The sequence below is a fragment of the Sphaerodactylus townsendi genome, linkage group LG01 (assembly GCF_021028975.2).
Source record: "Sphaerodactylus townsendi isolate TG3544 linkage group LG01, MPM_Stown_v2.3, whole genome shotgun sequence".
NCBI lineage: Eukaryota > Metazoa > Chordata > Lepidosauria > Squamata > Sphaerodactylidae > Sphaerodactylus > Sphaerodactylus townsendi.
In genome coordinates this window covers 12,118,090-12,141,141 of record NC_059425.1, presented here as the reverse complement: position 1 = coordinate 12,141,141, position 23,052 = coordinate 12,118,090, and the positions used below count along the sequence as shown (strand labels likewise).

Genomic DNA, 23,052 nt, shown 5'->3' with positions numbered 1-23,052 from the left:
CTTTTAACAAAACAATTAAAAGATTTTTATTATTTTATTATTTTGTCTTGTTATTATTTTGCATGTGGAAATTTAAAAAAAAGATTTAAAAAACAAACAAACCTGGAATGTAGACCGTGGCTAGGAAGAATGTTATCATTACCAAGAGAGAAAGATGCTTCATTTGGTGTGGCTTAAGAGGAAGCACATACTCTCACAATTATACCTGTTGCGCATCTTCGTTGTCATGGGAGATCCGGACACATCATAATGGGTCCCTTCAGGTATTTAAGTGAGGGGGGATCTGGGGCTGGCCCTCACTTTGCCAGGGGAAAGGCACCGGCCAAAGAAACGTTGCAGATCCAGGATCACACGCATATCCTCTCCCTTTCCTGGACCAAGAGGGGGAAGATACGGAACTGCCTTCACCCATTCTATTCCCCCTTCCCCTATTTCAACGGTTTCTACGAGCGCTGCCTTCAATACCGGTGGAAAATGACGCCCTTTGACAGGAGGTATTCCTTAATTTCGCTGTCAAGTCACAACCTTTGTGGGGTTTTCAAAGCAAGAGATGCTTACAATCTCCTTTCCCTCCCCCCACCACAACAAACACCCTGTGAGGTAGGTGGGGCTGAGAGAGCTCAGAAGAACTGTGACTAGCCCAAGGTCACCCAGCTGGCATGTGTTGGAGTGCACAAGCTAATCTAGTTCCCCAGATAAGCCTCCACAGCTCAAGTGGCAGATTAGAGTGCACCTGCTCTTCACCACTACGCCACTGCTGCTCACATTTACCACACCTAGTACATTTTAAAAATCACCTCATTTTACCACAACCAACATTGGAAAATAACCATATTTTGCATATTTTGTAAATTAAAAAATTAATGGCTAAACTCCCCCCCCCCCAAAAAAAAATGAATATGCACTGTGATTTTTGTTGACATATTTTTAGTAAAGCAGTGGTAATTAAGTAAGGGGAAGTATGACTCCCCGATTAAAAAAATAATAATTTAGTATTTTATATTTACTGTATGGTTTTTGTTTTCATTTCCTGTATCCTATTTTTGATTTTTTTTGTCTTTTGTATTCTGGAATTTTATATAAATTAGAAAATAATTTTAAAAGTATTATATTAAAAATATAATGGCGTAGGAGGTTAAGAGCTCGTGTATCTAATCTGGAGGAACAGCTCTGCTGCCTGAGATGTGGAGGCTTATCTGGGGAATTCAGATTAGCCTGTACACTCCCACGCACGCCAGCTGGGTGACCTTGGGCTAGTCACAGCTTCTCGGAGCTCTCTCAGCCCCACCTACCTCACAGGGTGTTTGTTGTGAGGGGGGAAGGGCAAGGAGATTGTAAGCCCCTTTGAGTCTCCTACAGGAGAGAAAGGGGGGATATAAATCCAAACTCCTCCTCCTCCTCCTCCTTCTTCTCCTTCTCCTTCTTCTTCTTCTTCCTCCTCCTCCAAATTCTGGTTTTTCAACTTTTTTTGTCAGAGGCACAACAAAATGGCCGCCCAGCTGCTACGCCAGGAGGTTCTCTCTTGTCAAGACAAATTACGCTGCTCCCTTCTGCTCAAATTGCTGCAGGCCACAATCTGCTTCCTAAGAAGTCATCCTTTTCTCTTCTTTTTCCAAAAAGCTCAACCCTTACCCAGTGTGAGCGCTTGAGTATCCGGCCCCGTCGCTGCCCGCAGTGTTCCTGAGTTCGAGGGCGGTTGCTCAGCCCAGGGACACACAACTGAAGGAGACGGAACAAACCTAAAAGAGGTATATAAGGTGAGACGTTTCATGACATCAACAAACGTGTCCCTGATTTTTCAAATGAAAGTCCCTGTTCATTTGGAAAACTATTGCCACTCAACATGCATTCAGTATGGCACTAACACTGCAAACTTCAAGATTCTAAATGAAGTTGTTTTTTTTTAGCAAGCCTTTATTGGCATAGACAACAGTACAACAATAATAAAAAACAGATTAAAAAGCATATACAATACAGGAAATAAATGTTAGGTCGAAGGAAATCTACTGGCGTTTAGTAATTTCCAGGAGAAAGTCTGCCACTATCATACATAGAGAAGGATCAGGATTGTCCAACAAGTAGTGTAATCTAATTAAATTGGAAGATGGGGTAAATGTGAAGGAGTAAGATTCACATACTTGGATCTGATTTCCTTGAACCTGAGACAGTGTAGTAATTGGTGGGCCAGAGATTCAACTGAGCCATCGTTACATGGGCACAATCTTTTAGCCTTTTCTTGCTTATTAAATCTGCCATGTAACAAGGCAGAAGGCAATAACATTAAACCTGGTGAGCATTATGGCTCTCCTTTGAGCTAAATGAAGTATTCGAAAAAAATGCGGGGCAGTGCAGAAGGAGCAAGTCAGAGCGAACTAGATAGCTGGCTAACTAGTCACAACAGACCACGAATTCCCCACCTATGGAAAAACAAAATTAAAATGCATCTGGCAACTAATAATGTTAAAGAACTTGCAATCAGCTTTATGCAAACAAGATCAATGCTAGCCTCTGTGTAGCAGCCACATTCATTTTAATAGGGATGGTTTTCCTGTCCTTGATGTCCTGTTATTATTTTTTTGCAAATGTAACCTCTATCTGTGGGTTCTGTGGGGCAGAACTTGGAATGAGTTTGCAACAACAAATTTAAAAAAAACAAAATGGTTTACTTTCTTAACATATAACATCAACATTTAACATCACACTTCAAGGTCCTGTTCAGGTTGCATTTTCGAGTCCTTATATTTACAGTCTACTGATACTGCCAAGTCCAATTCTTCTTTGCAAGTGGGTTGGCTCCTGAAGACTCCAAGGGCTTGATGAACAGGATTCAACATGATGAAGGTTTCCAGGAGAACTCTCACCCATTACAAACATAAAAAAACTCTGAAACAATAAACTCCAACATTTACAACATAGCAAAAAATAAACAACTACCTTCCCACTAGTTCCCAACAGCATTGCTTATACAGCTTATACAAACCAAGGTCCGAGTCTGGTAGCCTGGTCTCCTCCAAACTACATGAGCTCTGCAGCCTTCTGCTGCTTTGAGTCTCCACCCCTTTCTGGGTCAACCCATGCTGAGCATGGGGGTTACACAGAATTCTTCAAGCTTGGAAGCTGTTATACGAGGCGTAGCCTGAACCGGCGGCTTGCTAGCTTGGGGTGTTTTGTTTCAGAATTGACTGCAAACACGATATGAGAATGTTGTTATTTCCAACAGGCTGGAGATTTGACTGTCCTTGCTGGGGACCGGGAGCTTCCTGACGGCCCAGTTCAATTGGACTTCCATTTCAAGCTCGGCATCCCGGGCGCAACACATTGGCATGGTTTACTGCAAGGGCAGATGCTCTTCCTTGACGCGCCTCACCAGGCCCTGGAACGCTGCAGCCGAGACAGGTGAACGGTGATTGCGGTATGGCCGATGTCCATTATACCCCATCCTCACTTTCCCCTTCCTCCACCCATCCCTACACAGCCCCAAACACATCAACACGAAGCCACGGAGTTCAGCATCGCCACAGCTCTAGAGTAGAAGCTGTCTCTAAGCCTCTTTGTCCTGGTTTTGATAGACCTGTATCGTCTGCCAGACGGTAACAGTTCAAAAAGAGAGTGTGCTGGATGAGACGGGTCTCTCAGAATATTTTGGGCTTTCTTTAGGCTTTGGGAATTATAGAGTTCTTCCGGGGAGAGGGCAGCCGATAATCCTCTGTGCAGTAGTGATCACCCTTTGGAGCGCCTTCCTATCTGCCACTGTGCAACTGGAGAACCATACACAGATGCAGTAGGTTAAGATGTGTTTGGGGCCGTGTAGGGATGGATGGAGGAAGGGGAAAGGGAGGATGGGGTATGAGTCTGAAATTGTGTGCATCGAGGAATGCTGCTGTAAATTTCGTTGTGTGTGCAAAATGACAATAAAATGCTTATGCTTATGCACGAATTTTATGTACACACGACAACATGCATTATTTTGAATGTCGTTTTCCACGATGCTGGCATGGTTTCAAGAAATGAATTGTGGAACAATATAAGATCAGGGAGTCTATTTTGGTATTTTTTGGTAAACTTTGGGACACTTGTTCCTACGAGGTGTCTGCAAATGAGTCAGCTGTTTAAGATGGGAGCCACTTAATGGTGTAATTGTGCTGGTTTGTTTTATTATGTAGTACACTGACCGACACCCCCCCCCGCCCCCCAGTTGTTGTTTTGAGATGGTATGTCATTAAAATGGCATATAATTGAACTTTTCTAAGCCGTCCAGATCAAGAAAAGAAGAGTTTGGATTTATACCCCCGTTTCTCTCCTGTAAGGACTCAAAGGGGCTTATAATCTCTTTTCCCTCCCCCACCGCCTCACAACGAACCCCCTGTGAGGTGGGTGGGGCTGAGAGAGCGTCGAAGAGCTGTGACTGGCCCAAGGTCACCCAGCTGGCGTGTGTTGGAGTGCACAGACTAATCTAGCTCCCCTGATAAGCCTCCACAGTGCAAGTGACAGAGTGGGGAATCGAACCCAGTTCTCCAGACTACAGTGTACCTGCTCTTAACCACTACACCACTGCTGCTCGTAGAGATGTTCAGAGGTAGTTTGCTATTGCCTGCTGCTGTATTGCAACCCTGGACTTCCTTGGTGGTCTCCCATGCAAAAACTAACCACGGCCAACTGTGATTACCTTCCAAGACTGGACAAGATTATGGTAGCCTGGACCATCTGGGTCTGGGCAAGAGGTGAACAGAGGTGGTTTGCCATTGCCTGCCACTGTGTTGCAACTGTGGACTCCTTAGTGGTCTCCCATCCAAGTCCAAACCAGCACTAACACTGCTTTGCTTTCAATATCTGACGAGATTGGGGCCCCTTCCGCACATGCAGAATAATGCATTTTCGATCCACTTTCAATGTACTTTGCAGCTGGATTTTACTGTGCGGAATAGCAAAATCCACTTGCAGACCATTGTGAAAGTGGATTGAAAGTGCATTATTCTGCATGTGCGGAAGGGGCCTCCAGGTCAGGACAAGCTGATGTTACTAGATCCCATACTAAAAATTGTTTAGGCCAGCCAAGCCTAAGAAACATGGACTGTATATATAGTGATACAAGGCAATGAGCTAATTGGTATATGCAATTAGTTTGAGTATAAATTCAATAGATAATTCATAAACCGTTCATAAAGATTATTCATAAAGATATATTGTGCTTATATGATAAGTAATATTCAACTGGATATAAAGGTAATAACAAAACATATAATGAGGGCACATAGGCAACTAAAGAAACGTAATGGGACTGTACTTAGTAATAAATTCTCAAAGGCATTGTATAGGATGTCATAAACATTGTCCATAAGGCACCTTTATATCCAGTTGAATATTACTTATCATGTAAGCACAATATATCTTTATGAATAATCTTTATGAACGGTTTATGAATTTATCTATTGAATTTATACTCAAACTAATTGCATATACCAATTAGCTCATTGCCTTGTATCACTATATATACAGCCCATGTTTCTTAGGTTTGGCTGGCCTAAAATTTTGTTAGTATTGGTTTGACTGTATATATTTGCTGATCTGGTTACTAGATCCCATACAGCTAATGCTGTTATGGATGAATAAATTGGTCCCTTAAGGGAGAGAATCAGTGAACAAAAATCTGACTGAAGATGTGGTGGAGTCTCCTTCTTTGGAGGTTTTTAAGCAGAGGCTGGGTGGCCACCTGTCAGGAGTGCTTTGATGGTGTGTTCCTGCATGGCAGGGGGGTTGGACTCGATGGCCCTTGGGGTCTCTTCCAACTCTATGATTCTATGTTGCAACCTTCAGAACCAGCAAGTCAAAATTAAGTTCAGTGGCACCTTAATACTGCTGTTAACAGGCTAACACAGCTACACATCTGGAATGAAAAACAAGCTTTAGTCTCCTAGCTTGGACAGTGTATGTGTTTGGGAAGGCAGATGTGTTTTTCCTAATGACACTTCTTTTTCCGGTCACTGCGGCTGTTCCTGCTTGCAGCTTGACCGCGACCCTGGAATACGTGGAAGAAGAGACGGACGTGGACCGGGTGTTTGTCAACTTCCGGAAATGTCGATCTGACCGTGGTAAGAGAGGCCATGTTTGGTGACAAACCCTGGTTTTCTTGGTCACAGCAGATTCTAAATGTCGGACTAGAATGGCAAAAGGGTCAAAAAGCTTTATAAAGGTACCGATATCCAGTACCATCCTCCTCCACCAAACGTGTTGGGCATTAAACCCTAGTTTTCTTAGTCGCAGTAGATTCTAAACATTGGAGTGGAATGGCAAAATTAACAAGTGCTTTATTTATTAAGGAACCTATATACCAGTGATGGCGAACCTTTTCGAGACCGAGTGCCCAAATTGCAGCCCCAATCCCACTTATTTATTGCAAAGTGCCAACACAGCAATTTAATCTGAATACTGAGGTTTTAGTTTAGAAAATACGGTTGGCTTTGAGGTGCCCATTACTCAGGAATAAGCTTGGTGAAGCAACCGTGCCACACTTCGAATGGGTGAATCACGCCCCTAGAAGGGTTTACTCAAAAGCAAGCCCCATTGCCAGCAACCGAGCTTACTCCCAGGTAAAGGATCGTGCCCATGACAGCCTAGATGTGTGTGTGTGGGGGTGTGTGTGTGTGATTTTCCGCCCACCCCCATGCTGAACTTTGGGTGTGCGTGCCCACAGAGAGAGCTCTGAGTGCCACCTCTGGCACCCGTGCCATAGGTTCGCCATCACTGCTATATACAATATCATCTTCTCCCACAAAACATCGAAACATAAATAATTGTGGGGGGAAGGGGGGGTTGAAGGAAAAGTAAAAATCCTATACCTCAAATGGTTTCAAAAAGGAGAAGGGACTCTAGCGTGAGGGCAGCAGTACCACCACCACCCACCCACCCCAGTCCAGGGACTTGCTTCTTCAAGGGAGTTCATCCACATCTAGAACCGGGAACACCTAAATCTTGGGTCAAGCCCATTGCTCAATAGATTTCTGTCTTGTTGCTTTGGTTTATCAGCCCACGTCAACCCCAAAACTGCCTCAAGGGACCAGTTCTAGGTTTCTACAGGCTTCCTCCAGTCCGCTGGAAGGTCAAAATTAGAGAAGTCACCCACGCTACAGTGACAGACCAGCCTAGATCTCCAGCTGACCTCTCTCAGAAATTTAATGTAGTTATAGGGACAAGAAGGAACCAAGCAGCATTCCCCCAGCACCATCTGAAAGCGGCGCTTCCAGTTCAAAAACAAAACCAGTGCACAAAACACTACCTCCCAGTTGCAACTCCAGAAGAATTCCACAATCAGTGGTTTCAAAAGCCCCTGAGATGTCCAAGGAGTAGGAGTTTTGGATGTATATCTCACCTTTCTCTCCTGTAAGGAGACTCCAGGTGGCGGACAAGCTGCTTTCCCTTCCTCTCCCCACAATGGACACCTTGTGAGGTAGGTGGGGCTGAGAGAGTTATTCAGAACTGTGACTGGCCCAAGGTCACCCAGCAGGAATGCAGGAGTGCGGAAACCCATCTGGTTCACCAGATAAGCCTCTGCCCCTCAGGTGGGGGAGTGGGGAATCAAACCCGGTTCTCCAGATAAGAATCCACCTGCTCTTAACCACGACGCCACTCTGGTGTAGAGAATCAATAGAGTTATGCTGCCCTTCATCTTCTGCTGCAGCTCCTCCACCGGGGTAATCAAGAGTATTTTAGGACCACACCCAGGCCTGCAAATGATCCAGATTGATCACACCGCTGCTGCTGTCCAGTTGTGGGCTTTACTCCCCCCACCTGTCCGCAACCTGAGTTTTAACTGTGCCTCTCCCCCTGCAGGTAACTTACTCCGGGCATTCAGCTACCTGGGCTTTGAACTCGTTCGACCCGGTCACCCTGCCCTGCCGCCTTGGAGGGATGTCGTTTTCATGGTGTACCCCCTGGAACGGGAAACGGGTCCCAAAGCAGCACAAGAGTCGCCGAAGCTAGGGGCGCCAAATGGAGAGGAAGGGTCTGCGCTTGCGGAAAGCGCCTCCGGGCCAATTTGACGAGGAATGAGGGCGAGGAACTCCCCTGGCTGCTTCTCTGCCCCAGGGCATTAAAGAAAGCGTGAACATCAAACACCGTGTCGAGGTATTGTGTAATGGAAGACGGATATAAGAGAGTGGGGTTAGCCTTGTTTGGGCCCAAAAGTGGAAGAGGAGTTTGGATTTAATGTTAAAGTTAATGATGTCGGAGCTAGTGCTACACTCTGAATAGCAGTAGAAGAGAAGAAGAGTTTGGACTTATATCCCCCCTTTCCCTCCTATAGGAGACTCAAAGGAGCTTACAATCTCCTTGCCCTTCCCCCCTCACAACAAACACCCTGTGAGGTGGGTGGGGCTGAGAGAGCTCCGAAAAGCTGTGACTAGCCCAAGGTCACCCAGCTGGCGTGTGTGGGAGTGCACAGGCTAATCTGAATTCCCCAGATCAGCCTCCACAACTCCAGCGGCAGAGCTTGGAATCAAACCCGCTTCCTCCAGATCAGAGTGCACCTGCTCTTAACCTCCTACGCCACTGCTGCCCCCTAGTAGTAGTAGTAATAGTAGCAGTAGCAGAGGAGTCGTTTATCCCCCGCTTTTTCTTCTGTAAGGAGACTCAGAGGCTTACAAACTCCTTCCCTTACTCTCCACACAACAGACAACTTGTGAGGTAGGCGGGGCTGGGAGAGTTCAGAGAGAACTGTGACTGGCCCAAGGTCACCCAGCAAGGCTTCATGTGTAGGAGTGGGGAAACAAATCCAGTTCACCCGATAAGAATCCGCTGCTCATGTGGAGGAATGGGGAATTGAACCCGGTTCTCCAGATAAGAGTCCACTGCTCTTAACTACTACCCCACACTGGCCCTCGAGGCTACAGCGGAGACAGGGTTACAGTAAAATCTGTCTCCAATATGTCTGTTTTAAATCATGGGTGCCTGCACTTCCAAACCTCCCGTTATTGTGGGTGGGGTGTGTGTGTGTGTGTCAGTGTACTCACAATAGCCAAGCATTTTCCTTCACCTTGAACCCATGACTCCTGGTCCTGGTCTCTGGAGCAGCAGAAAACAAGCTTGCTCCCTCACCAACATGACATCCTCTCAAATATCTAAACAGGACTATCATGTCACCTCTTAACCTTCTCTTCACCAAACCAAACATACCTAGCTCCCCAAGTCTCTCCTTGTAGGGCATGGATTCCAGACCTTTGACCATTTTGGTCGCCCTCCTCTGAACCCATTCCAGCTTGTCAATATCCTTCCTGGATTGCAATGCCCAGAACTAGACACAGTATTCCAGCTGTGGTCTGAATACAGTTGTACTATCACATCCCTTGATCTAGACCAGTGATGGCGAACCTTTTCGAGACCGAGTGCCCGAATTGCAACCCCAAACCCACTTATTTAATGCAAAGTGCCAACATGGCAATTTAACCTGAATACTGAGGTTTTAGTTTAGAAAAAATGGTTGGCTCCGAGGCATGCATTACTCAGGAGTAAGCTTGGTGGTAGTTGGTGGCTTTGCTTTGAAGCAACCGTGCAACTCTTCCAACGGGTGAATCACAACCCTAGGAGAGTTTGCTCAGAAACAAGCCCCATTGCCAGCAACCGAGCTTACTCCCAGGTAAAGATCCTGCTTTAGTTCTTCGCATGAAAATCAGTGGGGTTTAACAGCGCTTAACAGGGTTACCTACACTGCTTCCCCAAAACTAGGTCTTAGGTTTAATGTTAATAATCAAGCCCCACAGCCCAGGCCAGCCTACATGTGTGTGTGGGGGGGCACTCTGTTTGCGTGTGCCCACAGAGAGGGCTCTGAGTGCCACCTCTGGCACCCGTGCCATAGGTTCGCCACCACTGATCTAGACACTATGCTCCTATTGATGCAGCCCAGAATCACATTGGCTTTCTTGGTTGCTGCATCACACTGATGACTCATGTTCTGCTTATGGTCTACTAAGACTCCCAGATCCCTTTCACAAGCACGGTTGTCAAGCCAGGTGTCACCCATCCTATATTGCTGTGTATTTTACCCCAGCATACCCATGAAAAACGTTCAGGCTTCAATGTGTTCTCACAACATTTAGATTACTAACTGTTCAACTACAGACTAATATGGCTGCAATTATTTTTATTTTATTCAACAAAATATCCCCCCTTTCCTGGCGCAAAGGCAGGCCCAGAGCGGCTGTGAAATACATAAGAACATAAGAACACGCCAGCTGGATCAGACCAGAGTCCATGTAGTCCAGCACTCTGCTACTCGCAGTGGCCCACCAGGTGCCTTTGGGAGCTCACGTGCAGGATGTGAAAGCAATGGCCTTCTGCTGCTGCTGCTCCTGAGCACCTGGTCTGCTACGGCATTTGCAACCTCAGATCAAGGAGGATCAAGATTGGTAGCCATAGATCGACTTCTCCTCCATAAATCTGTCCAAGCCCCTTTTCAAGCTATCCAGGTTAGTGGCCATCACCACCTCCTGTGGCAGCATATTCCAAACACCAATCACACGTTGCGTGAAGAAGTGTTTCCTTTTATTAGTCCTAATTCTTCCCCCCAGCATTTTCAATGAATGCCCCCTGGTTCTAGTATTGTGAGAGAGAAATTTCTCTCTGTCAACATTTTCTACCCCATGATATAATCTTCATGGAAAACGCTCAGGGGTTGATATTTCCCATTCCTCATTAAATTCTTTCTGCCGAGCCCGGGGGGGAAGAGAGCTATACTCAGCTGAATGGTGAATCGCTCTACTACACAGGTAAGGAAACCAACCCAGCCCCATCGCAGCAGCCAGCCAGGCACCTCCCTGTGTAGCCTCAAATAAAATCTGACCCAAATCTCCACAACTCTTCCAAAGAACTCAAAACAGTGGGAAGGAAGAGGGATGCCCAGGCTCAATAATAAACTTTCCCACTTCAACAGAGAAGGTGGAAAAAACACAACTGGGGAAGGGAGATTGCTGTTCCCGTTCCAGAAAGCCAAACTAGTCAGGGTCCTGACATTCGGAAGGGGAAGCCAAAGATGGACCTTCAGAGGGTGATACTGCCCCAATTATAAAGAGTCCCGTGGCCTGGGACTTCTGCAGCTGCCAACCTGTGTGTCATCTGGCCTGTTAGGTGAGCATCTGTGCCTCAGATGGCTTAGCGGTAGTATCCCCCCTTACAACAGGAGACAAAGCCAATGGCAATCCCTATGAGATGTGGCTCTGAAGCAGCCGGCTGTTTTAATTGTTTTATGCTCAATGTTGGACACTGCCCTGAGCCCCTTGGGGGAGGGTGGTATAAAAATGCAATGAAATAAATAAATAAAATAAATGAAGCCAAACATATAAGGATCCTGCAACATCCAGGCAGATTTGACTGAGCAGGACAACAATTCAGGAAAGGGAATAGACTCTCAGCAAGTCACTATTTCACCACATCATCAAACAACTTGGCTATCACATAGTGTAGTGGTGGCGAACCTTTGGCACTCCAGATGTTATGGACTACAATTCCCATCAGGCCCTGCCAATTGGCTATGCTGGCAGGGGCTGATGGGAATTGTAGTCCATAACATCTGGAGTGCCAAAGGTTTGTCACCACTGCCATAGTGGATCTCTTCACCACAGTGGAAAACCATCACCTCACTTCTTATCCAGGTGTCACCATCCAGAAGCAGAAGGGATACCCTGACTTCCTTTTTGTCAAGATAACTCCTGTATGCATGTCCTTCTCTTCCTTCAAATAGTAATCAGGAAGATTAGAGAGCAAATAGGAAGATTAGAGAGCAAACAACACAAGTGATATTGGTGGTATCTTTCTAGTCATTATGTCTTTAGTTCATGGATCTCGTTCATCACTCTATGGAAACACCTCTGAGCAAATCTTCCACATGCACATCATGCCAGTCCTTGAGGAACTGCCCTGGCTCCCAATTCACCTCTGGGCCCAATCCAGTGTTGACGTTAACCCAGCTTGGGTCCTGCATACCTAAAGAAACACTTGTGCCCGGGTATACCTGCCTGAGCACGGTCACAGGGGAAGACTCGCCGTGTGGTACCCCTCCTGCCAAAATACAAGGGGGAGTTTGGGAGGGCTTTATTTATTTTTGATTGCCCCCAGGCTCTGGAATAACCTCCCCTCTGAAGTTTACCAGGTGCCTTCCCTTTACAGATGCAGCAGAAGGCCATTGCTTTCACCTCCTGCATGTGAGCTCCCAAAGGCACCTGGTGGGCCACTGCGAGTAGCAGAGTGCTGGACTAGATGGACTCTGGTCTGATCCAGCAGGCTAGTTCTTATGTTCTCATTTAGGTGCATGGCAAAGACCTTTCTCATTACCCAGAAATTTGGTGAGCCTTCCTGGAAACCCTCTGTAGGATGCTGCTGGTTGGGATTTTAACTTTTGTATGTTGTAGTGTTGAAGAGACGATTTTATGCACTGGAGATATTTTAAATGTTGTATCTGCCCAGAGATCTTGCATATAGGGAGGGTATAAAGTTTAAAAAAAATAAACTTCTGCTGTTTCTCTACTCCTTATCCGACCGTCTCATTTACACACATACCCCCTCAATTGCTCAATGCCAGAAGCAGGGCTCCAAATAAACCTTTATTGAAGAAAAAAAAGTTACACACAACATATGCTGCTCGTACAATCAAAATGGAACAAAGGGGGAGGGACCAGATGACTCTACTTCCTTCCCCAAACAGTCTCCGCCCCCAATAAAACCAGGGGGTCACGTCAGAGCTGCCGTGCTTACTTCAGGCAAAAGATTCTTCTCTTTGCAGGGAGTATCAATGTACTTATTCTGGTACTCGCTCACATACATATGTTACCATCAGAGAGCTAGACTTAAGCCCAGATATGATGGTAGCCATAACCCCCACTCCATTCTTGGGAAGGGGTTTAAGAGCAGACTGTGAAGCCAGACAGCTGATCTACGCCCCACCCCCCCCCCCCCCCACCCCCCCCCCCCCCCACCCCCCCCCCCCCCCACACCCCCCACCACACCCCACCCCCCACACCCCCACCCCCCCCCGCCCCCGCCCCCCCCCCCCACCCACCACCCCCACACACCCCCCCCCCCCACCCCCCACCACCCCACCACCCCCCCCACCCGCCCGCCCCCCACCCCCCCCCCCACCCCCCCCCCCCCCCCCCCACCCCCCCCCCCCCCCACCCCCCCCCCCCCCCACCCCCCCCCCCCCCCACCCCCCCCCCCCCCCACCCCCCCCCCCCCCCACCCCCCCCCCCCCCCACCCCCCCCCCCCCCCACCCCCCCCCCCCCCCACCCCCCCCCCCCCCCACCCCCCCCCCCCCCCACCCCCCCCCCCCCCCACCCCCCCCCCCCCCCACCCCCCCCCCCCCCCACCCCCCCCCCCCCCCACCCCCCCCCCCCCCCACCCCCCCCCCCCCCCACCCCCCCCCCCCCCCACCCCCCCCCCCCCCCACCCCCCCCCCCCCCCACCCCCCCCCCCCCCCACCCCCCCCCCCCCCCACCCCCCCCCCCCCCCACCCCCCCCCCCCCCCACCCCCCCCCCCCCCCACCCCCCCCCCCCCCCACCCCCCCCCCCCCCCACCCCCCCCCCCCCCCACCCCCCCCCCCCCCCACCCCCCCCCCCCCCCACCCCCCCCCCCCCCCACCCCCCCCCCCCCCCACCCCCCCCCCCCCCCACCCCCCCCCCCCCCCACCCCCCCCCCCCCCCACCCCCCCCCCCCCCCACCCCCCCCCCCCCCCACCCCCCCCCCCCCCCACCCCCCCCCCCCCCCACCCCCCCCCCCCCCCACCCCCCCCCCCCCCCACCCCCCCCCCCCCCCACCCCCCCCCCCCCCCACCCCCCCCCCCCCCCACCCCCCCCCCCCCCCACCCCCCCCCCCCCCCACCCCCCCCCCCCCCCACCCCCCCCCCCCCCCACCCCCCCCCCCCCCCACCCCCCCCCCCCCCCACCCCCCCCCCCCCCCACCCCCCCCCCCCCCCACCCCCCCCCCCCCCCACCCCCCCCCCCCCCCACCCCCCCCCCCCCCCACCCCCCCCCCCCCCCACCCCCCCCCCCCCCCACCCCCCCCCCCCCCCACCCCCCCCCCCCCCCACCCCCCCCCCCCCCCACCCCCCCCCCCCCCCACCCCCCCCCCCCCCCACCCCCCCCCCCCCCCACCCCCCCCCCCCCCCACCCCCCCCCCCCCCCACCCCCCCCCCCCCCCACCCCCCCCCCCCCCCACCCCCCCCCCCCCCCACCCCCCCCCCCCCCCACCCCCCCCCCCCCCCACCCCCCCCCCCCCCCACCCCCCCCCCCCCCCACCCCCCCCCCCCCCCACCCCCCCCCCCCCCCACCCCCCCCCCCCCCCACCCCCCCCCCCCCCCACCCCCCCCCCCCCCCACCCCCCCCCCCCCCCACCCCCCCCCCCCCCCACCCCCCCCCCCCCCCACCCCCCCCCCCCCCCACCCCCCCCCCCCCCCACCCCCCCCCCCCCCCACCCCCCCCCCCCCCCACCCCCCCCCCCCCCCACCCCCCCCCCCCCCCACCCCCCCCCCCCCCCACCCCCCCCCCCCCCCACCCCCCCCCCCCCCCACCCCCCCCCCCCCCCACCCCCCCCCCCCCCCACCCCCCCCCCCCCCCACCCCCCCCCCCCCCCACCCCCCCCCCCCCCCACCCCCCCCCCCCCCCACCCCCCCCCCCCCCCACCCCCCCCCCCCCCCACCCCCCCCCCCCCCCACCCCCCCCCCCCCCCACCCCCCCCCCCCCCCACCCCCCCCCCCCCCCACCCCCCCCCCCCCCCACCCCCCCCCCCCCCCACCCCCCCCCCCCCCCACCCCCCCCCCCCCCCACCCCCCCCCCCCCCCACCCCCCCCCCCCCCCACCCCCCCCCCCCCCCACCCCCCCCCCCCCCCACCCCCCCCCCCCCCCACCCCCCCCCCCCCCCACCCCCCCCCCCCCCCACCCCCCCCCCCCCCCACCCCCCCCCCCCCCCACCCCCCCCCCCCCCCACCCCCCCCCCCCCCCACCCCCCCCCCCCCCCACCCCCCCCCCCCCCCACCCCCCCCCCCCCCCACCCCCCCCCCCCCCCACCCCCCCCCCCCCCCACCCCCCCCCCCCCCCACCCCCCCCCCCCCCCACCCCCCCCCCCCCCCACCCCCCCCCCCCCCCACCCCCCCCCCCCCCCACCCCCCCCCCCCCCCACCCCCCCCCCCCCCCACCCCCCCCCCCCCCCACCCCCCCCCCCCCCCACCCCCCCCCCCCCCCACCCCCCCCCCCCCCCACCCCCCCCCCCCCCCACCCCCCCCCCCCCCCACCCCCCCCCCCCCCCACCCCCCCCCCCCCCCACCCCCCCCCCCCCCCACCCCCCCCCCCCCCCACCCCCCCCCCCCCCCACCCCCCCCCCCCCCCACCCCCCCCCCCCCCCACCCCCCCCCCCCCCCACCCCCCCCCCCCCCCACCCCCCCCCCCCCCCACCCCCCCCCCCCCCCACCCCCCCCCCCCCCCACCCCCCCCCCCCCCCACCCCCCCCCCCCCCCACCCCCCCCCCCCCCCACCCCCCCCCCCCCCCACCCCCCCCCCCCCCCACCCCCCCCCCCCCCCACCCCCCCCCCCCCCCACCCCCCCCCCCCCCCACCCCCCCCCCCCCCCACCCCCCCCCCCCCCCACCCCCCCCCCCCCCCACCCCCCCCCCCCCCCACCCCCCCCCCCCCCCACCCCCCCCCCCCCCCACCCCCCCCCCCCCCCACCCCCCCCCCCCCCCACCCCCCCCCCCCCCCACCCCCCCCCCCCCCCACCCCCCCCCCCCCCCACCCCCCCCCCCCCCCACCCCCCCCCCCCCCCACCCCCCCCCCCCCCCACCCCCCCCCCCCCCCACCCCCCCCCCCCCCCACCCCCCCCCCCCCCCACCCCCCCCCCCCCCCACCCCCCCCCCCCCCCACCCCCCCCCCCCCCCACCCCCCCCCCCCCCCACCCCCCCCCCCCCCCACCCCCCCCCCCCCCCACCCCCCCCCCCCCCCACCCCCCCCCCCCCCCACCCCCCCCCCCCCCCACCCCCCCCCCCCCCCACCCCCCCCCCCCCCCACCCCCCCCCCCCCCCACCCCCCCCCCCCCCCACCCCCCCCCCCCCCCACCCCCCCCCCCCCCCACCCCCCCCCCCCCCCACCCCCCCCCCCCCCCACCCCCCCCCCCCCCCACCCCCCCCCCCCCCCACCCCCCCCCCCCCCCACCCCCCCCCCCCCCCACCCCCCCCCCCCCCCACCCCCCCCCCCCCCCACCCCCCCCCCCCCCCACCCCCCCCCCCCCCCACCCCCCCCCCCCCCCACCCCCCCCCCCCCCCACCCCCCCCCCCCCCCACCCCCCCCCCCCCCCACCCCCCCCCCCCCCCACCCCCCCCCCCCCCCACCCCCCCCCCCCCCCACCCCCCCCCCCCCCCACCCCCCCCCCCCCCCACCCCCCCCCCCCCCCACCCCCCCCCCCCCCCACCCCCCCCCCCCCCCACCCCCCCCCCCCCCCACCCCCCCCCCCCCCCACCCCCCCCCCCCCCCACCCCCCCCCCCCCCCACCCCCCCCCCCCCCCACCCCCCCCCCCCCCCACCCCCCCCCCCCCCCACCCCCCCCCCCCCCCACCCCCCCCCCCCCCCACCCCCCCCCCCCCCCACCCCCCCCCCCCCCCACCCCCCCCCCCCCCCACCCCCCCCCCCCCCCACCCCCCCCCCCCCCCACCCCCCCCCCCCCCCACCCCCCCCCCCCCCCACCCCCCCCCCCCCCCACCCCCCCCCCCCCCCACCCCCCCCCCCCCCCACCCCCCCCCCCCCCCACCCCCCCCCCCCCCCACCCCCCCCCCCCCCCACCCCCCCCCCCCCCCACCCCCCCCCCCCCCCACCCCCCCCCCCCCCCACCCCCCCCCCCCCCCACCCCCCCCCCCCCCCACCCCCCCCCCCCCCCACCCCCCCCCCCCCCCACCCCCCCCCCCCCCCACCCCCCCCCCCCCCCACCCCCCCCCCCCCCCACCCCCCCCCCCCCCCACCCCCCCCCCCCCCCACCCCCCCCCCCCCCCACCCCCCCCCCCCCCCACCCCCCCCCCCCCCCACCCCCCCCCCCCCCCACCCCCCCCCCCCCCCACCCCCCCCCCCCCCCACCCCCCCCCCCCCCCACCCCCCCCCCCCCCCACCCCCCCCCCCCCCCACCCCCCCCCCCCCCCACCCCCCCCCCCCCCCACCCCCCCCCCCCCCCACCCCCCCCCCCCCCCACCCCCCCCCCCCCCCACCCCCCCCCCCCCCCACCCCCCCCCCCCCCCACCCCCCCCCCCCCCCACCCCCCCCCCCCCCCACCCCCCCCCCCCCCCACCCCCCCCCCCCCCCACCCCCCCCCCCCCCCACCCCCCCCCCCCCCCACCCCCCCCCCCCCCCACCCCCCCCCCCCCCCACCCCCCCCCCCCCCCACCCCCCCCCCCCCCCACCCCCCCCCCCCCCCACCCCCCCCCCCCCCCACCCCCCCCCCCCCCCACCCCCCCCCCCCCCCACCCCCCCCCCCCCCCACCCCCCCCCCCCCCCACCCCCCCCCCCCCCCACCCCCCCCCCCCCCCACCCCCCCCCCCCCCCACCCCCCCCCCCCCCCACCCCCCCCCCCCCCCACCCCCCCCCCCCCCCACCCCCCCCCCCCCCCACCCCCCCCCCCCCCCACCCCCCCCCCCCCCCACCCCCCCCCCCCCCCACCCCCCCCCCCCCCCACCCCCCCCCCCCCCCACCCCCCCCCCCCCCCACCCCCCCCCCCCCCCACCCCCCCCCCCCCCCACCCCCCCCCCCCCCCACCCCCCCCCCCCCCCACCCCCCCCCCCCCCCACCCCCCCCCCCCCCCACCCCCCCCCCCCCCCACCCCCCCCCCCCCCCACCCCCCCCCCCCCCCACCCCCCCCCCCCCCCACCCCCCCCCCCCCCCACCCCCCCCCCCCCCCACCCCCCCCCCCCCCCACCCCCCCCCCCCCCCACCCCCCCCCCCCCCCACCCCCCCCCCCCCCCACCCCCCCCCCCCCCCACCCCCCCCCCCCCCCACCCCCCCCCCCCCCCACCCCCCCCCCCCCCCACCCCCCCCCCCCCCCACCCCCCCCCCCCCCCACCCCCCCCCCCCCCCACCCCCCCCCCCCCCCACCCCCCCCCCCCCCCACCCCCCCCCCCCCCCACCCCCCCCCCCCCCCACCCCCCCCCCCCCCCACCCCCCCCCCCCCCCACCCCCCCCCCCCCCCACCCCCCCCCCCCCCCACCCCCCCCCCCCCCCACCCCCCCCCCCCCCCACCCCCCCCCCCCCCCACCCCCCCCCCCCCCCACCCCCCCCCCCCCCCACCCCCCCCCCCCCCCACCCCCCCCCCCCCCCACCCCCCCCCCCCCCCACCCCCCCCCCCCCCCACCCCCCCCCCCCCCCACCCCCCCCCCCCCCCACCCCCCCCCCCCCCCACCCCCCCCCCCCCCCACCCCCCCCCCCCCCCACCCCCCCCCCCCCCCACCCCCCCCCCCCCCCACCCCCCCCCCCCCCCACCCCCCCCCCCCCCCACCCCCCCCCCCCCCCACCCCCCCCCCCCCCCACCCCCCCCCCCCCCCACCCCCCCCCCCCCCCACCCCCCCCCCCCCCCACCCCCCCCCCCCCCCACCCCCCCCCCCCCCCACCCCCCCCCCCCCCCACCCCCCCCCCCCCCCACCCCCCCCCCCCCCCACCCCCCCCCCCCCCCACCCCCCCCCCCCCCCACCCCCCCCCCCCCCCACCCCCCCCCCCCCCCACCCCCCCCCCCCCCCACCCCCCCCCCCCCCCACCCCCCCCCCCCCCCACCCCCCCCCCCCCCCACCCCCCCCCCCCCCCACCCCCCCCCCCCCCCACCCCCCCCCCCCCCCACCCCCCCCCCCCCCCACCCCCCCCCCCCCCCACCCCCCCCCCCCCCCACCCCCCCCCCCCCCCACCCCCCCCCCCCCCCACCCCCCCCCCCCCCCACCCCCCCCCCCCCCCACCCCCCCCCCCCCCCACCCCCCCCCCCCCCCACCCCCCCCCCCCCCCACCCCCCCCCCCCCCCACCCCCCCCCCCCCCCACCCCCCCCCCCCCCCACCCCCCCCCCCCCCCACCCCCCCCCCCCCCCACCCCCCCCCCCCCCCACCCCCCCCCCCCCCCACCCCCCCCCCCCCCCACCCCCCCCCCCCCCCACCCCCCCCCCCCCCCACCCCCCCCCCCCCCCACCCCCCCCCCCCCCCACCCCCCCCCCCCCCCACCCCCCCCCCCCCCCACCCCCCCCCCCCCCCACCCCCCCCCCCCCCCACCCCCCCCCCCCCCCACCCCCCCCCCCCCCCACCCCCCCCCCCCCCCACCCCCCCCCCCCCCCACCCCCCCCCCCCCCCACCCCCCCCCCCCCCCACCCCCCCCCCCCCCCACCCCCCCCCCCCCCCACCCCCCCCCCCCCCCACCCCCCCCCCCCCCCACCCCCCCCCCCCCCCACCCCCCCCCCCCCCCACCCCCCCCCCCCCCCACCCCCCCCCCCCCCCACCCCCCCCCCCCCCCACCCCCCCCCCCCCCCACCCCCCCCCCCCCCCACCCCCCCCCCCCCCCACCCCCCCCCCCCCCCACCCCCCCCCCCCCCCACCCCCCCCCCCCCCCACCCCCCCCCCCCCCCACCCCCCCCCCCCCCCACCCCCCCCCCCCCCCACCCCCCCCCCCCCCCACCCCCCCCCCCCCCCACCCCCCCCCCCCCCCACCCCCCCCCCCCCCCACCCCCCCCCCCCCCCACCCCCCCCCCCCCCCACCCCCCCCCCCCCCCACCCCCCCCCCCCCCCACCCCCCCCCCCCCCCACCCCCCCCCCCCCCCACCCCCCCCCCCCCCCACCCCCCCCCCCCCCCACCCCCCCCCCCCCCCACCCCCCCCCCCCCCCACCCCCCCCCCCCCCCACCCCCCCCCCCCCCCACCCCCCCCCCCCCCCACCCCCCCCCCCCCCCACCCCCCCCCCCCCCCACCCCCCCCCCCCCCCACCCCCCCCCCCCCCCACCCCCCCCCCCCCCCACCCCCCCCCCCCCCCACCCCCCCCCCCCCCCACCCCCCCCCCCCCCCACCCCCCCCCCCCCCCACCCCCCCCCCCCCCCACCCCCCCCCCCCCCCACCCCCCCCCCCCCCCACCCCCCCCCCCCCCCACCCCCCCCCCCCCCCACCCCCCCCCCCCCCCACCCCCCCCCCCCCCCACCCCCCCCCCCCCCCACCCCCCCCCCCCCCCACCCCCCCCCCCCCCCACCCCCCCCCCCCCCCACCCCCCCCCCCCCCCACCCCCCCCCCCCCCCACCCCCCCCCCCCCCCACCCCCCCCCCCCCCCACCCCCCCCCCCCCCCACCCCCCCCCCCCCCCACCCCCCCCCCCCCCCACCCCCCCCCCCCCCCACCCCCCCCCCCCCCCACCCCCCCCCCCCCCCACCCCCCCCCCCCCCCACCCCCCCCCCCCCCCACCCCCCCCCCCCCCCACCCCCCCCCCCCCCCACCCCCCCCCCCCCCCACCCCCCCCCCCCCCCACCCCCCCCCCCCCCCACCCCCCCCCCCCCCCACCCCCCCCCCCCCCCACCCCCCCCCCCCCCCACCCCCCCCCCCCCCCACCCCCCCCCCCCCCCACCCCCCCCCCCCCCCACCCCCCCCCCCCCCCACCCCCCCCCCCCCCCACCCCCCCCCCCCCCCACCCCCCCCCCCCCCCACCCCCCCCCCCCCCCACCCCCCCCCCCCCCCACCCCCCCCCCCCCCCACCCCCCCCCCCCCCCACCCCCCCCCCCCCCCACCCCCCCCCCCCCCCACCCCCCCCCCCCCCCACCCCCCCCCCCCCCCACCCCCCCCCCCCCCCACCCCCCCCCCCCCCCACCCCCCCCCCCCCCCACCCCCCCCCCCCCCCACCCCCCCCCCCCCCCACCCCCCCCCCCCCCCACCCCCCCCCCCCCCCACCCCCCCCCCCCCCCACCCCCCCCCCCCCCCACCCCCCCCCCCCCCCACCCCCCCCCCCCCCCACCCCCCCCCCCCCCCACCCCCCCCCCCCCCCACCCCCCCCCCCCCCCACCCCCCCCCCCCCCCACCCCCCCCCCCCCCCACCCCCCCCCCCCCCCACCCCCCCCCCCCCCCACCCCCCCCCCCCCCCACCCCCCCCCCCCCCCACCCCCCCCCCCCCCCACCCCCCCCCCCCCCCACCCCCCCCCCCCCCCACCCCCCCCCCCCCCCACCCCCCCCCCCCCCCACCCCCCCCCCCCCCCACCCCCCCCCCCCCCCACCCCCCCCCCCCCCCACCCCCCCCCCCCCCCACCCCCCCCCCCCCCCACCCCCCCCCCCCCCCACCCCCCCCCCCCCCCACCCCCCCCCCCCCCCACCCCCCCCCCCCCCCACCCCCCCCCCCCCCCACCCCCCCCCCCCCCCACCCCCCCCCCCCCCCACCCCCCCCCCCCCCCACCCCCCCCCCCCCCCACCCCCCCCCCCCCCCACCCCCCCCCCCCCCCACCCCCCCCCCCCCCCACCCCCCCCCCCCCCCACCCCCCCCCCCCCCCACCCCCCCCCCCCCCCACCCCCCCCCCCCCCCACCCCCCCCCCCCCCCACCCCCCCCCCCCCCCACCCCCCCCCCCCCCCACCCCCCCCCCCCCCCACCCCCCCCCCCCCCCACCCCCCCCCCCCCCCACCCCCCCCCCCCCCCACCCCCCCCCCCCCCCACCCCCCCCCCCCCCCACCCCCCCCCCCCCCCACCCCCCCCCCCCCCCACCCCCCCCCCCCCCCACCCCCCCCCCCCCCCACCCCCCCCCCCCCCCACCCCCCCCCCCCCCCACCCCCCCCCCCCCCCACCCCCCCCCCCCCCCACCCCCCCCCCCCCCCACCCCCCCCCCCCCCCACCCCCCCCCCCCCCCACCCCCCCCCCCCCCCACCCCCCCCCCCCCCCACCCCCCCCCCCCCCCACCCCCCCCCCCCCCCACCCCCCCCCCCCCCCACCCCCCCCCCCCCCCACCCCCCCCCCCCCCCACCCCCCCCCCCCCCCACCCCCCCCCCCCCCCACCCCCCCCCCCCCCCACCCCCCCCCCCCCCCACCCCCCCCCCCCCCCACCCCCCCCCCCCCCCACCCCCCCCCCCCCCCACCCCCCCCCCCCCCCACCCCCCCCCCCCCCCACCCCCCCCCCCCCCCACCCCCCCCCCCCCCCACCCCCCCCCCCCCCCACCCCCCCCCCCCCCCACCCCCCCCCCCCCCCACCCCCCCCCCCCCCCACCCCCCCCCCCCCCCACCCCCCCCCCCCCCCACCCCCCCCCCCCCCCACCCCCCCCCCCCCCCACCCCCCCCCCCCCCCACCCCCCCCCCCCCCCACCCCCCCCCCCCCCCACCCCCCCCCCCCCCCACCCCCCCCCCCCCCCACCCCCCCCCCCCCCCACCCCCCCCCCCCCCCACCCCCCCCCCCCCCCACCCCCCCCCCCCCCCACCCCCCCCCCCCCCCACCCCCCCCCCCCCCCACCCCCCCCCCCCCCCACCCCCCCCCCCCCCCACCCCCCCCCCCCCCCACCCCCCCCCCCCCCCACCCCCCCCCCCCCCCACCCCCCCCCCCCCCCACCCCCCCCCCCCCCCACCCCCCCCCCCCCCCACCCCCCCCCCCCCCCACCCCCCCCCCCCCCCACCCCCCCCCCCCCCCACCCCCCCCCCCCCCCACCCCCCCCCCCCCCCACCCCCCCCCCCCCCCACCCCCCCCCCCCCCCACCCCCCCCCCCCCCCACCCCCCCCCCCCCCCACCCCCCCCCCCCCCCACCCCCCCCCCCCCCCACCCCCCCCCCCCCCCACCCCCCCCCCCCCCCACCCCCCCCCCCCCCCACCCCCCCCCCCCCCCACCCCCCCCCCCCCCCACCCCCCCCCCCCCCCACCCCCCCCCCCCCCCACCCCCCCCCCCCCCCACCCCCCCCCCCCCCCACCCCCCCCCCCCCCCACCCCCCCCCCCCCCCACCCCCCCCCCCCCCCACCCCCCCCCCCCCCCACCCCCCCCCCCCCCCACCCCCCCCCCCCCCCACCCCCCCCCCCCCCCACCCCCCCCCCCCCCCACCCCCCCCCCCCCCCACCCCCCCCCCCCCCCACCCCCCC

General features: G+C 66.9%; 2 protein-coding genes across 2 annotated transcripts in view; one reads left to right on the top strand and one right to left on the bottom strand.

The window, feature by feature from the left end:
* The first annotated feature begins 249 nt into the window (after window positions 1–249).
* Window positions 250–8,094, top strand: OAZ3 (ornithine decarboxylase antizyme 3). The gene is given in 6 exon segments (XM_048503834.1): window positions 250–494; window positions 1,621–1,681; window positions 1,683–1,757; window positions 3,221–3,396; window positions 6,004–6,089; window positions 7,828–8,094. Coding segments are annotated over 6 exon segments (852 nt in total). The 3' UTR covers window positions 8,037–8,094.
* A 3,918-nt stretch (window positions 8,095–12,012) lies between these two features.
* Window positions 12,013–23,052, bottom strand: part of TDRKH (tudor and KH domain containing) — a 33,170-nt gene continuing 22,130 nt past the window's right edge. Inside the window, exon 6 of the mRNA XM_048503821.1 lies at window positions 12,013–12,045. Coding sequence (XP_048359778.1) covers window positions 12,013–12,045 — 33 coding nt within the window. The remainder of the gene's footprint in view (window positions 12,046–23,052) is intronic.